At 46.6% G+C, this 15652-nt stretch overlaps 2 protein-coding genes across 6 annotated transcripts in view; one reads left to right on the forward strand and one right to left on the reverse strand.

Annotated features, from left to right (window-relative positions):
• The first annotated feature begins 871 nt into the window (after positions 1–871).
• Positions 872–12678, forward strand: POLR3H (RNA polymerase III subunit H). Of its 5 annotated transcripts, none has more exons than XM_032787385.2 (7): positions 872–956; positions 3402–3533; positions 5327–5423; positions 7624–7710; positions 9443–9506; positions 10167–10374; positions 10983–12678. In XM_032787385.2, exons 2-7 carry the CDS (start codon positions 3423–3425, stop codon positions 11034–11036), a joined length of 621 nt encoding a protein of 206 aa, XP_032643276.1. In that variant the 5' UTR covers positions 872–956; positions 3402–3422; the 3' UTR covers positions 11037–12678. The 5 variants fall into 5 exon arrangements, with proteins under 5 accessions (XP_032643276.1, XP_032643285.1, XP_032643257.1 ...); XM_032787394.2 differs by having other exon boundaries at positions 903–940; XM_032787366.2 differs by lacking the exon at positions 872–956 and adding an exon at positions 982–1032.
• Positions 12679–13870: 1192 nt separating this feature from the next.
• Positions 13871–15652, reverse strand: part of ACO2 (aconitase 2) — a 30473-nt gene continuing 28691 nt past the window's right edge. The window contains exons 17-18 of the mRNA XM_032787349.2: positions 15284–15405; positions 13871–14346 (exon numbers count right to left, since the gene is read on the reverse strand). Coding sequence (XP_032643240.1) covers positions 14209–14346; positions 15284–15405 — 260 coding nt within the window. The 3' untranslated portion in view covers positions 13871–14208. The remainder of the gene's footprint in view (positions 14347–15283; positions 15406–15652) is intronic.

Below are 15652 nucleotides of genomic sequence, written 5' to 3' on the forward strand. Positions count from 1 at the left end.
TCAGGGACCCACCCATGTGAAATGGAGGTCATTAATAAGCAATCAACAGCATACATGATGCAATGTACATAATATATAATTGTATTATTTATATAGTTATGGAAAGTAAATAATACATGGAAGAAATAAAAAACTTTTTTTTTTACACCTTTTTTTTTTTTAGTCATCCCTGCCATGGCCCAGCCGAAAATGTTCGAATTAGGCCCCGCACTTCCTAAAGCCGGCCCTGCCTGGCGGGGCAACGAAGGAGGCTCTGTGCTTTTCCTGCGGTGCCTGCACCTCGCTCCGGTCGGCCTGCTCCTGGCAGCGTGGCAGCTGCCTGCGAGAGGCTGGTTGAGGCAGCAGCAGCTTCTGACTGCCGGAGCGGGAGCCGAGAGAGCCCTGGCCCTTCTCCCCCCAGCATGTTTCCAGCTCACTCGGGCTGGGAGCAGCACCCCCAGCCAGGCTCTCTCTGGCACCAGTGTCAGGGGTCGACTCTGGGAAGAGCGCGTCAGGCGCAGGGCTGGGCAGGGATGGGACCTCACTGCCCCGCAGGCCTGGGCAGAATCGAGGGTGACCAGATGTCCCCATTTTATAGGGACAGTCCTGATAGTTGGGTCTTTTCCTTATATAGGCTCCTGTTATCCCTCCCAGGTTCCGATTTTTCACACTTGCTGTCTGGTCACTCTAGGGCAACCAATGGAGTCAACGCAACCCACGTGGGCGCGAAACCAAGAGCAAAACGGCGCAGGCTGCAGCGACTCCCTCTCCCCCACCACAGCGCTAGGCCCGTTTCGCTCCTCGCTCGGGGATTGGGGAAGCCCTGGTCACCTGATACAGATTCCGGATGTCAATCAACCCATCCGACCCGCCCTTAAAGGCGATTGGCCTATCCACCGGAAGTCGCCAGGCCGGTAACTAGGAGGCTGCCGCGGCGCAGGACTGTCTGCTGCTGCAGGAGGTGTTGCCATTGCCACGTGCGTGCTGCACCCGGGACAGGTGCGTGCGGGGGGCTCAAAGGGGCCTCGGGGCAGCTCCCTGTGGAGGAATCAGGTTGGCCCTCCGGGAGCCAGCTATGTATCCCGCCATGCATTGCGGCACCCTAGCGTCCACTCACCTCTCTATGGTTCGCTCGCTGGTGGGCCACGCGCCGGCCCGTTAGCCCCATGGGCAGGGAGAAGAGGGCGGGGGCCCGGGATCCGCTGGCGCTGCGCGAGCCCTGCTGTCCCGCGCGGGGAGGGGGTGGGTGAGCGCAGCCCGCGCGCACACTGCGCTGCCCTGCGCCGCTCTCCGGGCCCGCCAGGGTGAGGCTAGTGCCGGGGCGGGGGGACGGGAGCGCTGGGGCAGCGCGCGGGGACCGGCCCGGGGGGAGGCTGCTGGCAGCTCCTTTAGGGGGAAAGGCCTCGGGACAGCGGCGGGCTCGTGTGCGCTCTGGGTTTGCGCGGATCCCCCGGCGGGGGCGGGTTCCCCAGCCGAGGGGCCTCGCCCAAGCGTGTCCTGCCCAGCTACCCCGCACTGCAGCAGGGACGTTGTTCCTGCTTGTGTGAGACGTGACTCGAGGTTGAATTGAAGCCACCACCCTCCAGGGGAAGAGCTCGGGGCCCCTTTGCTGACCCAGACTTCCTGTGTCTGATAGAAAAACCCGCATTGGGCTGCGCTAGGAGTAACTCGGGGTAGAGAATTATTTGTTGTCAAGGTCCGCATCGCTTCATCGTGGTATAGTCAAGATACAGGTTACAGAGACGAAAATAATAAATCCCCAATAACGATAAATAAGTAAAAATATTTTGGAGGTCTGTTCAAAGGAGACTGGTAGCCCGGCTGTGTCCCACAGTCTGCCTGTTGATTACCCTTGGGGTGACTAGTCCACACTGACTGTCCTCTCCCCCTTCCCTGCTACTCAGTTTTTGTCCAAGTCCCTTTCCTGTGTTGTCAGTTTTGACTTATCCAGGTGCAACAGGGAACTCTTAAGATACATATAACTCTAATTTCTCTCCTCTGGCAAGTAAAACGCTAGAAGAAAAATCTTTAGGGGACCTCAGATGGCAGCAGGAGAAAATAATCTATCACCCTAACTGCTTAGCTCAGTAATGACATTTGAAGAGTTTAGCCCATCTCTTTCCTGTGTTTGGAGCTGTATTTAAGCTTTCATGGTGGTAGGAGGGAATGTATCTCTTTGTGAGGGGAGGGGCAGAGGTTGGTTGGCACTGTATTACAAATGATTGGCATTTCTACAGATGTGGTAAAAATCCCAGAATTAACTACCTAACACTGGGGCACATGAGCATCTGGCATATTGTAATTAAGGATCAATTTATGTTAATTACAGTATCTAATTTAGGGATTTGTAATGTGCCCATCAGCTTAATAGTTATTACCAACTTCTTTTTTAAAAAAGCAAATGATTTTCCTTTGTTCTTATATGTGGGGGATCATATTTTTAGTGTATGTGTGTGGGAGATTAGATAGTGTGGATTCAAAGGGTTGCTCCTGAGTTTTCGTGAATGAATGCCATTTCTTCCCCCAATCCACAACTGAAGATCACTTTTCTGTCACAATGGCCAGCTGCCATCTTTTACAGTGGCCTAATCTGTCCTTTAGGCAAGTAGTGGAGTGGTGCAGAATCTTCTGGATGAGCTAAAAACCGAAGTTCCCTTCAGTCATGCTCTCTCAGGAGCCCTTCCTTTCACAGCCAGCAGGGGGGGACACATCCTCACTAACACTTGGGCTTGTCTTGTGGATGTACCCTCAGCAATGATGATGATCCCTTTCTCAGCTGTCATATTGGGTAGTAGTTAGAAGCCCAGATGGTAGGCACTGAGCATGTATGTAAAGAAGAGATGATCTTTGTCCCGAAGAGCTCATGATTATAGAGGATTGAGCTGGAGACTTGAATGGAAAAATAGAAAGTTACCATTTGGGGTTCACGGGGCAGGACCTCTAGCAAAGTGAATCTAAAGGATCAGTTTGCTCCATAGCTGAATCACTTGAGTATTTTACTGAGCCTGCCAGATTTTATAGACATTCCATGTGAATGATGTGTCTACAGTGCAGGGACTGAACAATTTCCCAGACACCTCACCCAGCCAAGTTGTTAGAGGATCCTAGGCCCATCCTGATCTGAAAGGGTCCTTCTGCTTTTAGAGTTTGTCTGCAGAACAGAGCCTTGGCCTAGAGAGTTCTCCTGGCATAGCTACACCACCTTCCCAAGCAACATTACTTATGCCAACAGAAGCATGCTTCTTTCAGCATAGTTGTGTGCATCTGATGGATTTGCTGGCATAGCTCTATCAGCTGGATGTTTGATTTTTATTTTATATTTTTTATTTCTCTCCTCTCCTCACTCCTAGCCGACATAGTTATGCTGGCAAAACTTTGTAGTGTAGACCAGGCCTTATTGGCCCTCTGCTGTCTTTCTCCAGGGACACTTGCTACTAGCCACCATGTTTGTTCTAGTGGAGATGATGGATACGGTACGGATTCCTCCGTGGCAGTTTGAAATGAAACTCAATGACTCCATTGCCGAAGAGCTAAATAAGAAGTTAGCTAACAAGGTAAAGCTTAGAGCACTGAACACATGAACCAGACTTTTGTGCAGCTGTGGGTGGCCGTGTAAGCAGCAAAAAATTAAATTCAGAATGGTTTGGATATGAAGACCATTACAAAGACTGAAAACTACCTAAGGGACCCATCTACAAAGGGTAATGATCAAAAATACAGAGTTGGAGAAGGTGATGGCTCTTGTGTTATTTAATGTGATCTCAAATTATATAGAAGGAGGGTAAAGAGCACAGTAATGATATTCCAAGAGAACAGTGAACTGAGAAGGATGCCAGGTGAGGCAGAGAAATAATGAAGGGAACTTAGAGTAGTTGGCAGGAGTAGGAAGTAGCAGTAGAGGAGACTCGGCCTGGAAAAATGCAAACTTACACATCTTAGAGGAGAAATACCTTGAAGGCAGTAATGTTGAAAGAAACCGTGGGGTGATAGTATTTCACTGCTGTGCGCTAAGCACTTGAAATGTGATCTGGCAACCAAAAAGCTGATGAGATTTGGTACAGCAAATAAAAAGGCATCATACAACAGACCTATATACGAGGGGCTGTGACCTCTCTGAACTGCTGGGACTATGATTAGAATGCAGCTTTCAGTTCTACACAGGTAACTGATAAACTGAAGGGAGTTCGGAGAAGAGCAACAAGAATGATCGGGGGTTATGAAGAATGACTTATGTAGAGAGATTATTAAACATGTCTCAGTTAGCCACCAGTGACTTGAGATGGGATGATGTCTGCAAATGTTTGAAGAACCAAGAAAGCGAGGGAATGTTCAGGTCAGGGATTTGGAGCAATCAGATTTAATTGCTCCGCTCCGGCTCTGCTCCAGCTCCGGGCAAAAACCTACTGGTCCTTGCTCCAGCTCCAGGCTCCGCTCCAAAGCCCTGGGTTGGGGACTTGACTTAGGATAAAACTAAGCAGAACCGAACGTCAGAAAAGATTTCTGATAGGCTGAGGAGCAATTTCCTAAAGGAATGGCAGAAGCCCTGTTGTTGGGACATTTAATACACTGTAGGGAATCATCTTCCACTGATAGGGATGAATGGGAAAGTTGGGACCTGCTCGGTTTCTACTATTTGTAATTTGGGTTGAGAGGCTGCCCCAAGCCCATAGGGTATACTGATATCTTCAGTATTTTCAGTATTCTGAAAATACCTATGTTGTATGATATAGGCAAGCTCCCTCTGACCTGAGTATCAACTGATGGGGTCTAGAGTTAATGATGGGTGTAGCCTGATTTGGGGGGGAGGGGTGAAGGCTTTCTTCACCTGTGCTAACTGTCTTCACAAACTTCTGAGTGAAGCATGTCTCTTACAGAAAGGGATTCCAGGGCATGACTACCCAGCAAGGGGAGTTTCTGGCCTTTGGAACAGCTAGTTCTGGAAATGCTGCATTTCTCATCCAGTGGGGTGGTGGTTATCTAAGCCACTCATGGGGCTTACTTCTCCCATTTTCCCATCTTTGGCAACCTCCTAAAAGGCTCATGTTGCAGCAGTGCTGTTTCTGGAGTAGGTCAACACATGCCCTCCGATACCTCTGAGAAAGCCAGATGGGTCCCTAGAAGGTGGTGTTGACTGCACACTGTCTCTTCCTTGCAACAGCTGAGGCCTGCACCTCTACAGTGCTCTGGTCTGATGCACATGGATCTCTTGTCCAGTTCCTCCTGTGGCCATTTGCATGAGCTTGCTGCTTAAAAACTTGTGTCTGAGACTGGCGTGGGGAAGAAATTTGAGGGGATTTACAACTTTAGGTTCCAGGGATTTATTGCTCATTGGTTTTTCTCTGAACAGGTTGTGTACAATGTTGGCCTCTGCATCTGTCTGTATGACATCACAAAGCTGGAAGACTCGTACATATTTCCTGGGGACGGTGCATCGCACACTAAAGGTCTGCTACTGCTTTTCCTAAGCTGTGTGGTTCTCAGGATTCTTCCAGGTCTCTAATTTTCATACTAGGAAGGCTTCAGGAATGGTTCAAACCTCACAACCTTAATTCTACCTGGGAAGGGGTCCCAAGAGGAGCATCACAGGACATCACCTGCCCTGTCAAAAGCTGTTTTCTGTGTGCTCACTGCAACTTTAAAGTGGCATACCTGTTCATAACTTCTGAGCAGCACCATTGCTGTGGGAGCTACTTGCTGCTAGTTGGACAAAAATGTGTAGGGAGGCCTCCAACCCCGTTGCCTCCTCTTGTGATTTGCCTGAGGGACTCCTCATGGTGGGGATCCAAGAGGGCGGAGTGAAGGTTATGTTGTGTGGGAAGTATGGCCTTAATTGCATTTTCTGATGTTTGAGGATTTTTTCTTGTAGTGCTAACATTTGTGCAAGGAGGCCTTAGCACCCCACTGCCTTGTTCTGCAATATTTGCATTTGAAAACTTAAACTCTCCCATACTGGAAGGGCAAGAGGTGCACAGGAGAGTGTTGACCACCTGCAACCTCAATTCTGTATTAACAAAGGCTTTTTTGCCTGTGACTAAGCCAATTCACCTGTGTTCCAGAATAGCCAATGGAGTGGGCTTTACCTCCACCCTTCCATTGGACAGAGAAAACTATTTCAGTATCTGTCCCTGAGTATTGGGTACCCTGCAATAGAAATTGTATATGACTCTTGGGCGTGTTGTAAGCGGTAGAATTTATCATGTGTCTGAGCACTGCTCGCTACCACTATCCTGCTGTCTGCATCTCAGCTACTCCTTAAGGTAAATACCATCTATTACAGAAAGCATCTGCAGTGCCCCTCTGACACCAATGGCGTCCCAATAGCCAGGCGGGTTCCTAATCAGTAACAAAGGGTTGAGACATCAAAACATTTGTGATGAGAAAAGTAACACTGTCTAAAATTGGCCTTTCCAGATGTATGTCCACCTTTGTTCCTATCACCACAGTCTTATTTCTTTAACTTACACTGCAGAAAGACTTGGTTTGGTTAGTATCAGCCTTGCAGAAAAGCAAAGCTGGGTTACGTTCTGCTTTGCCAATCATCAGAATAACCAGCCAGGGGTTTGGATTTCAGAAGCTTTATTGCGGGGGGTGACCTAACAAGCAGAAAGAGAATCCGCCTCAGCAGGTAATCCCCACCCTGGTCACTTTGCTTGTATATTATATCTCTTTCACTATCCCTTCCTCTAGTTTTTTAATTCATAAGGTCTTTGGGACAAGCACCTGTCTTTGTGTTGAGTGTCTAGCATAGTTGCAGTACTCCCACAATCTAATATATAATAATAAATATTGGTATAGAGATTGCTGGGGCAGCCTTTCCAAAATTCTGTGACAACTTTAATTCTCTCTGTTGGTTGTAATTACTTCGGAGCAACTTCTCCCATCCCTTCCTGGGCAGAGTGAGCTGGGGCGGGGAGCGATTCCTCTCCGTACTCCGATACAATGTGGTCTCACCTATAACACGGTGAGATTTTTTTGGCTCCTGAGGACTGCGTTCTATTGGGGTAGAGGTGTATTGCAGTCCACCTCAGTGGCAGCTGCTTTTTAATGGCAAAGTGCATTATTTAGGCAGTGTGGTCTAGTAGCTTAGGCATTGCACTGGGACTTGGGTTCTATTCCCAGCTCTGTCACTGGCCTGCTTGGGCAAGTCACTTCCACTCTCGGTACCTCAGTTTCCCCTTCTGTAAAGTGGGGATAATGATACCGACCTTTGGGAAGTTCTCTGAGATCTGCTGATAGGAGCTTGGTGGTATTTATTTATTTGTACTGTAGTAATGCCCAGTAGTTGGAGCAGGGCCCCACTGTATTAGGCAGAAAGAAATAGTCTCTGCTGTAATAAGTTTACAGTCCAGTACAAAAAATAACACGCAAATGTGGCAAACAATAGGCCAGTGATCGTTACAGTAACAAAGTTGTGTAATCACTTAGACCAGTTATATGCACACCACATGATTCCTGAGAACTTAAAAGTATTGTGAGAGTTTGAGTGTGCTGATATTGTTGGCATGGGGATGAAAGCTGCTAAAGAAACATCAGATACAAGATTTGGGGGTGTGGGGTAGATTTATTTATTTTTAAATGGCTGTCACCCAGAGGAAATTTTAAGTATGTGACTTTCTCAGACTTAGTATCTTTGCTTCTTTCCAGTACATTTCCGGTATGTGGTATTCCATCCCTTTCTGGATGAGATTCTGATCGGGGAGATTAAAGGCTGCAGTCAGGATGGAGTTCATGGTAAATTGCAACTTCTAATACTAGGGAGACCATAGCTGTCAGGCATTGTGTTGAGTCCAGCACCCTAGGCTGTGAGATTGGTTTGAGATATTCAACCCCAGATCATTATTTCTAGTTTGGCTTGGGTCAACAGTAACTAAGGCTATGTCTACACTTGCAGAGTTTTTTCACTGACAGTTTTGTCGGTGATAGAAGAGCAGTAAAAGAAAACTGCTGGTTTGTGTTCACATTGTTTTCCACAGGCATCAGATCATGTTTACGTATGCAGCACTTGCATTGCAGATGAGAGGAGTGCACTGTGGTAGCTGTCCCATTATGCACTGCTCCAGGACACAAAGCAAATCATTATTGTGAAAGGTGTGTGTGTGTGTGTGTGTGAGAGAGAGGGAGAGAGAGAGAGAGAGAGGACAGCTGCCGGAAACAATCAGTTGAGGGGGAGACCCCAACCTCAGCCCCCACCTCCCTCCCTGACTCTGCACTGCACATTCTGTCACCTGTCTCTGTTTGCATTGTGGGAGGCAGCAGGAGCATTCCACAAAAATGATTTGTTTTGTGTCCCAGAACAGTGAGAGCACTGACCTTCAGAACAGAGCTAAAGGGGAGGGGCACATACCTGCAGGCAGGACCACTGAGTTTCAAAGAGCGACCACTCCTGCTCTGCATTGTGGGACAGCTCCAGAAGGCAATTAGACCCATAAAAACAATCTAGACTCTTCACTAGCACATCAGTGCTAAAAGCAAAAAAAACTCTCATTAGGGTGGTTTTTATTTTTGCACTGAAACTCAGCAGTTGCAGCACAAAATGTGGATTTCCAGTGAAAATGTGGATTCCAGCAAAACCTGACAGGGAACAAGAGTGAAATGAGTGGGAGCAATCTTGGAGCTAGTCTACACTGGCAACGCTAAAGCTCTGCTGCGGCAGCAATTTAATGTGGCTTGTGTGGTCGCAGCAGAGCCCTGGGAGAGAGCTCTCCCTGCGCTCTAAAAAACCCAACTCCACGAGGGGCATAGCTCCCAGCACTGGTGCACTGTCTACACTGGTGCTTTACAGTGCTTAAACTTGCTGTGCTCAGGGGGTGTTTTTTCACATCCCTTAGCAAGAAAGTTGCAGCGCTGTTAATTGCCAGTGTAGACAAGCCCTTAGTTAAATTACTAGTTTCAGCTTGGGGGCAGGCTGTGGGCCCTCTTGCTTGAGGGTTTTGCCCAGACCCACAAACCTCCTTTATTCAATCATGTATGTGCACATCCCAGAAGAGCTTGGATCCACTAGATTGTGCAAGTGGCTAAAACTCCTGGGCAGATGGAGACATAGGTTTGCTTTGTCTGGAATTCCTTCATTTGGTTAAAAGGGGTATATTATCACTGTAAATCGCATTGGTCAGAATTCTCTTGCCTTCTATGATTATGTGCAGCATCTGTCACCCCTTCCTGTATCTGAAGTTAGTGGAAAAAATTGTTTACTTTGTGGATTTGACAGTAATTAGTTTATGGTCAGGGTGTCACTATCCTTTCTTGTTTTGAGGGACTTTCTCACAGCAACTGACAGAGAAACACTTATCAGTAGAGCTATAGATCTGCTGGGGGTGAACTTAGGCAGGCACAGCAACTGATTTGCTGTACTTCACACTAAAAATAAAAAGACCAGCTGTCAAGCTGACATCATACCACTTTAATGTACTCCATCACTGATGGCAAGATCCTTTTCTTCCTAATTTGATTCTTTTCTTTGCAGTTTCTCTTGGTTTCTTTGATGACATTGTCATCCCTCCAGAGTCCCTGCAGCAGCCAGCCAAGTTGTATCCTCTAACCATCTCTCACATTGACTTTTATATTTAAATAAAGGAGGGAAGTGGCTACAGTTCTTAATTGTCACCTTAACCCTTGCATGCCCCCTACTGTACTATAAAGACTCAGGTGCAGCAGCTGGAGTATCATACCTGGTTCAGAGTCCCATGCAGTCAGCTATCAGCGTTAGACAGCTAACTCCTTTGGGGTCACACTAAGTGGGTCTTGTAGGGTTACTCTGCCACTGTTACAAATGATTGGCAAAGTCACCTAAACAGCTGGGGGTTTTTTCTACAGCATAGACGTTCTCCAGTCTTGTAACTTGCCTCTGTCAGTGGCCAATTCCCCTGCCCTACATGATGCACTTGGCCAATTGAGTACATGGTGGGAGAATTCTTTTTTTGACTCCACCTCAGATGACTGTCTTATGCCTTGAAGCATGAGCACTGATTATCCTTTTTGCTGCTGTAAAGCTAAGATAAAAGGGCCTGGGTATTAGAGCTGCTTGGAGAAGTGTTTTGCAGTTTGAGAAACGTGTGAAGAGGGTGAAAGCTGGGATTCAAACCACAAGCCTCCTGCTCTGAGGGCTCTCAAGGAGAATGGTCTGTTGAGTGAGAGAAAACCACTAGATTCTCATGATTTGTTTTACTGCCTTGACTTGAGCTGGCCAGCGATGAAGCAGAGCAGGTCTGGGTGTGGGAATATGAGACAGAAGAAGGGGCTCATGACCTGTACATGGACACGGGGGAGGAGATCCGCTTCCGGATAGTGGATGAGAACTTTGTTGACACATCTCCTACAGGTCCAAGCTCCACAGAGGCCTCCACCTCTGGTGCCACAGAAGAGATACAGAAGAAGGAGGCACCCTACACTCTGGTGGTAACTATGTATAATTCATCCAGCACCCATAGGTGTACATGGCATTTTAAAGAGACTGCCTCTTCCCCAAGTAGCTTACTGTCTAAATTAAGAGATAATACAGAGAAGGATGACAAAGGTGGGGGATGAAGTTACTGAGATCAGCTTTACTAAATATGTATCTGGTGTCTGTCATTGTAATAAACATTGGGATGAAGTTCTGAAGAGGGGGCTGAAGGCAGCAAGTGAGGTTGCTTGGTGCACATGGAATAGAAGTGCAGCTATTGCTGCACAATAGCCTTGTGCCAAACAATCTCTTCCCCCAAGGAACTCTGAGCTAAAGGCCTGTGCACCGTAGAAAGGCAAGACTCTAAATTAGTGCTGGTGCTCCCTTAAACTGCACCTTCCCAGTGATGGAGTGGGGTATTTGTGGGTGGAGGCTGGACCTCTGAGGGTCATTGTGAGACAGGGAGGAAAGGAGGATTCCAGTAGATACTCAGATATTCCCCCTCCTTTGAATACACCTCCCCCCAGTTGACTGCTAAGTTGGATCACACATTCACTCTTATCTGCTTGCCTGTGAACCTTCTTAAATTCTTATCTCATTCTTTTTCCTTCTTTCTGGACAGGGATCTATCAGTGAGCCTGGCCTGGGTCTCCTCTCATGGTGGACAAACAGTTAGCAGCAGTCAGAACTTGTTCTGCATGGACCCTACAGGATGGATGCTTTTGGGGATTGCAAGAGCCAGCTGGGGCCCGGCTCCCCCTCCAGGCAGTGGATAAGAAAGCAGGGCTTCCATGTTCCTGTCTGCTCCCACCTGGTCAAGCTGATAACTGCCAAGAAATACCTCCCTTAGAACTGTATAAGTAAAACTACAGATGTGGAAGGGCTGCCCTGTTATGTGGGCCCAGCAGCCACAAACCCATCTGGGACTTTGACATCCTGGAAAGCAGAGCAAAATTGGGTTCAAATGCCAAAGAAAGTGTTTGTTTTTTTTTCAAGACAGCAGATAATCTTGAGTTATAGTGGTGCTGTCTGGACCAGAAGAAACTGGTAATTCCCTACCACACCCAGTCTCCTGACTTGAGAAATGAAATGAGGTGTAAGCAAAGGCCTGTCTTGCCTTTAGTGAAAGTGTTCATATCTCCTTGGCACAAAACAGGGAGGTGCTGCTGTCTGAGCATGAGAGAAAACCAAAGTATGGGAAAGGAATACATTGGCCTTTAAGCCATTGTAAACCCTGGTGATGAAAGGAGGGGAATCCAGCCCCTAGAAGAGGATTCACTTCACTGTACAAGAGAGCTGGAGTTCTGTTACATGAATTGCTATGGAAATGGAAGGGTGACAGCTTGCTAAGAAGCATTTTAGCTTTTGGTCTCTAATCCTTTGCTGTCCTCTGAAAACAACCACCTGCTATGGTGCTGAAGTGAGATGCTGTAATATAGTGCATGGACTGTAGTCTTATGCAAAACAAGCTCAATTCTACTGGTGGCTTGGCTCAAATGGTCACAATTTTAGGAGAGGCCATCTTGCTGAATAAAGCCATATTTCCAATCCCTTAAGGGGAAGGAAGGCTGGTTTTAATATTGGATGAATAATTACTGGCCATACACAACCCAGCTTCCTCTCTTATCAGGAAGAGACAAACCCAGGCTCCTGCAGCCTGGGATGCTTACTCCATCTTGATGCAGATACTTTCTAGTTTCTACTTTTGAGGAGCAGCATTAAACACAGGAACCAAATTCAATTACTTTTGCTGACAGCAATGAAAGGAAAGCAGGGAACAAAAAGTTAGTGGGAGTCTGCAGGGCAGGGAGCCAGGACTGTGATGTGTTTTGCATGATTAAATAGCAGCCATTTTGTGGGGGCTAAAATTCCATTGGATCATGGTTCTGCTGATCTCAAACCATGAAAGCAAAGCTTAAGTCATTGGAACCATTCCTGCAATATAATTACAGCTCCTTACTTCTAAGCTTGGCTGTTACTGGTTCATAGATTTAATCCAAAGGAAGTCTGGAATTCATCTTAGCACAGCCATCTGAGTTTATGAAGTCCCTTCTGTGCTGTCACCAGCTTCTCTAATAAAGCAATGTTTGGGCAGTGTTGCTATATTTCTACAGGGCTGCTAATAGGAAAGAAAGGTATTGTATTTTACAGTACTTGGTAGCTTGGAGCACATTTGAACATGTTCTAGGAATTGGCTTCAAGAAGAGGATGCTCTTCACACACTCATCTTTGTATTTTAAGGCACTTTGACTATGTGAAAAGCAGATTCCAAGCAGCTGAAGTCTGACCAATATAAACTACTGGTGGTGTCAGTCTCATACACTAGTTATTGCATTGTGACCTCTGCACACAGGGCCATGAATGACTAGCAAGTCATAGCACTGGCAGTGCTGTCTTACATATACCTCTCTGAGTTGAGGCTAGATTGAAGCTTGCATTGGTGCAGTGTCAGAGAAATGGAAAAGTTTCTAATTTTCAGTATTTTGGAATTTAAGTGAGGCAATATGTGCTAGCATACACCTAGCAATTCCCAGAGTCCCAGGTGTGTATTACTGTTCTTTTCAAAAGGCAGCAATAAATTAAGAGGGTAGTTTGAACTACACAGCTGAGAGCTGCTTCCCCATAACCCTTGCTGCAGGTGGGGCCCTTCTGTTCCCAGTAAGTGAATTTCAGACTCCATTCTAAAAGACAAGTCATCTGCTTGGCACTGCATGTGTACCTTTACTCTGCTTCCAACAGGTGTTCTGCTTGTATGTGCTGACTATCTGAAACTTAATTCCCTGAATCATACCATACCTCTTCTATGGTGCTTGGTACTCATGCTCATTGTCTGAAAGCCTTTCACCTACTTAAATACAAGTGATCTCTGGACCTATTCACTCAGTGAGTGAAGAATCAATTAGTTAAGATTTGCATGCAAGTAAGGGGGTGAGAGGCAAGGTCCATTGTTCTTTACTCCTCTGGGTGTGTGTGCTGTACTACTCTAGGTCCCAGGAAAGAGCTGCTCTCCTCACATTCCTCCCCCACTTATGGCATCATTTTGGTGGACTATAGCTGGTGAAGGAAGTCAGACAGAGAGATGAGGTCTTACTCAAATTCCCTTTTGGAATTGGCCTATCAGGACAGACTTGATTTGTAGGGCAGAGGGAAGGTGTAGTTTGTGGAGATTAGAATTGCTGAACAACTAAGATTTCTGCCTGTAACAGCTTTTTGCAGGGTGGATGAATTTATTCCTGGGAGACAAGTGCAATAGACAGTTGGAGGTCATACAGATGGATCAGTGTGCAGCTGTCTGCTTATTCTCCCTCTGATCATTTGGCTAGTCACAGATGGAAGTGGGCTTTTGGGGCATAAACTGACATTCACAAGTGCAAAAGGAGTGCAGATGCCCTTGAGAGTAGAGGGTGGTGTAGTGAAGGCAAGTTGACAGCTTTTCTGGAGTCCTACAGCCCCACCTTCAATCTCTTGCATGCAGAGAAAGGAAGGTGATCAAAAATACCAGTACAACAGTTCAAAGAGATGTCCATCACAGAATCTTTATTTTGGATTTTATATTTTCACAAGAACCAGAAAGTCCTACTTTAAACTTCTTCAGCCATCCATGAAATGATTGGACAGAAAAAGCCCACTGAGCAGGTGTCTTCAAAAAATAAATACAAGTGAAATCTGAACCAAAGAGCTGGGGAAACAAAGACGCAACAAGTTGAGCTGCACTCCCTGGTCAGTGTCAGTGAATTAATACAGTTATGAAAAAGCAGCTATGGTTACATTTGATCAGATATTTATCCACCAGCCATGGATTTATGAAGATATCTGGGCCAAGTCCACTGGGTGAACATGCAGCTGTTTCAGTGTTGCTGCATCTCCTTCATTCTGTTCAGGGCACTGCCAGCCTGGAACCATTCTATCTGCGTCTCATTGAAGGTGTGGTTCAGCATGATTGTTTCCTGACCCCCATTGGGATGCTTGATGATGCATTTCAGGGGCTATAGAGGGGAGAGGAGAGAAGCAAAAGATTGGCATTTACGTTTTCCCCTTTCCTGGAGCAACATTTATGAGAGACAATGCAGGATGCTCACTAGAAAGTCTGACCCTACCCTGTTAAAAGGAATCACTTGAACACTGAGCCCCTGATATAGAGGAGTGATCCCTTCTGTTTAACTCAATTTCTAATCCAGGGGTCCTTGAACTCAAGTGCCCTATAGACACTACCTCTTCCATCTGCAGTCAGGAAGCTCAGTTCTCCCATTTGCAATCTCAGCACTCCAGTGGCAGCTACAGCAAATCTGTTACAGGGAATAGCAATAACTGAAGTAATTTATTTTTACCTCATCCTCAATGGAAAGAGGCAGCAGGAATGGAAGCTAGCACTATGCAGTGAGTCAGCTCTCTGGACCACCCGTAAGTCCAGAATACTGGACCATTCAGATCTGGTTGGCAGTTCTTATATTTGTAATTACTCCATTCAGAACACTAGGCCTGGCTTTCATCACTCCCTCAAGGACACACATTCAGACTTTGTTGCACTGTGACCCCCTTCTGACAACAATTACTATCCAACCTCAAGACAGGACTGAAGCCTGAGCCCACCCAAACCCTTTTGGCCCCAGGGCTTCAGTCCCAGGCAAGGGGACTATAACCTGAGCTGTCACTCAGGGCTGAAGCCCTTGGGCTTCTGCTTCAACCCCTTGTGATGAGGCTCCGGCTTTTGGCCCTGGGCCCCAGCAAGTCTAAGTGAGCCCTGGTGACCATTAAAATGGGCTTGTGACCCACTTTAGAGTCCTGACCCAGTTTGAGAACTGCTGCTCTAGGAGCAGAGTTAGTCATAACCCTCCCTCCCCCTAGAAATCTCTGATCCCTGGGAGTGAGCTCAGTGGAAGCAAAATGCAGCTTATTGCTGCAAAAAGGAAATCTAACCAGTACCTTTCCAGGTGCAAAGTCTGCCAGACCCACAATGCTCAGCTTGTCCACAGGATGAATCTTATTGTAGTCAGCTGGGTCAGCGAAAGTTAAAGGCAGCAGGCCTTGCTTCTTGAGGTTGGTTTCTGTAAATAAGACAGAAAAGAGTATAGACCAGTTTAGTGAGTCTTGCATAGAGGATAAACATCCCACATTTAAATACTGATGCTACATATATAGGGACTTTCAGATCTTGCAAATGAGATTTTGCAGATGTTTTTACCACAATATAAAGTTCCTTGACCATGGAATGCATGGTTCAGGTTTGGAGGCCTTGGTGTATCTATTACACTGATGAAACAGGACATCAATCCTTCTATAATTTTGCCCCAA

The sequence above is a fragment of the Chelonoidis abingdonii genome, chromosome 1 (genome assembly GCF_003597395.2).
Source record: "Chelonoidis abingdonii isolate Lonesome George chromosome 1, CheloAbing_2.0, whole genome shotgun sequence".
Classification (NCBI taxonomy): Eukaryota; Metazoa; Chordata; order Testudines; family Testudinidae; genus Chelonoidis; species Chelonoidis abingdonii.

Excerpts from the sequence above, each read along its gene's own strand:
- POLR3H (XM_032787385.2), top strand. The coding sequence starts at position 3,423 with ATGTTTGTTCTAGTGGAGATGATGGATACGGTACGGATTCCTCCGTGG. Across the intron at positions 9,507-10,166 it reads CTGCAGCAGCCAGCCAAGTT|CGATGAAGCAGAGCAGGTCT; the intron begins GTATCCTCTAAC and ends TGAGCTGGCCAG. Across the intron at positions 10,375-10,982 it reads AGGCACCCTACACTCTGGTG|GGATCTATCAGTGAGCCTGG; the intron begins GTAACTATGTAT and ends CTTTCTGGACAG.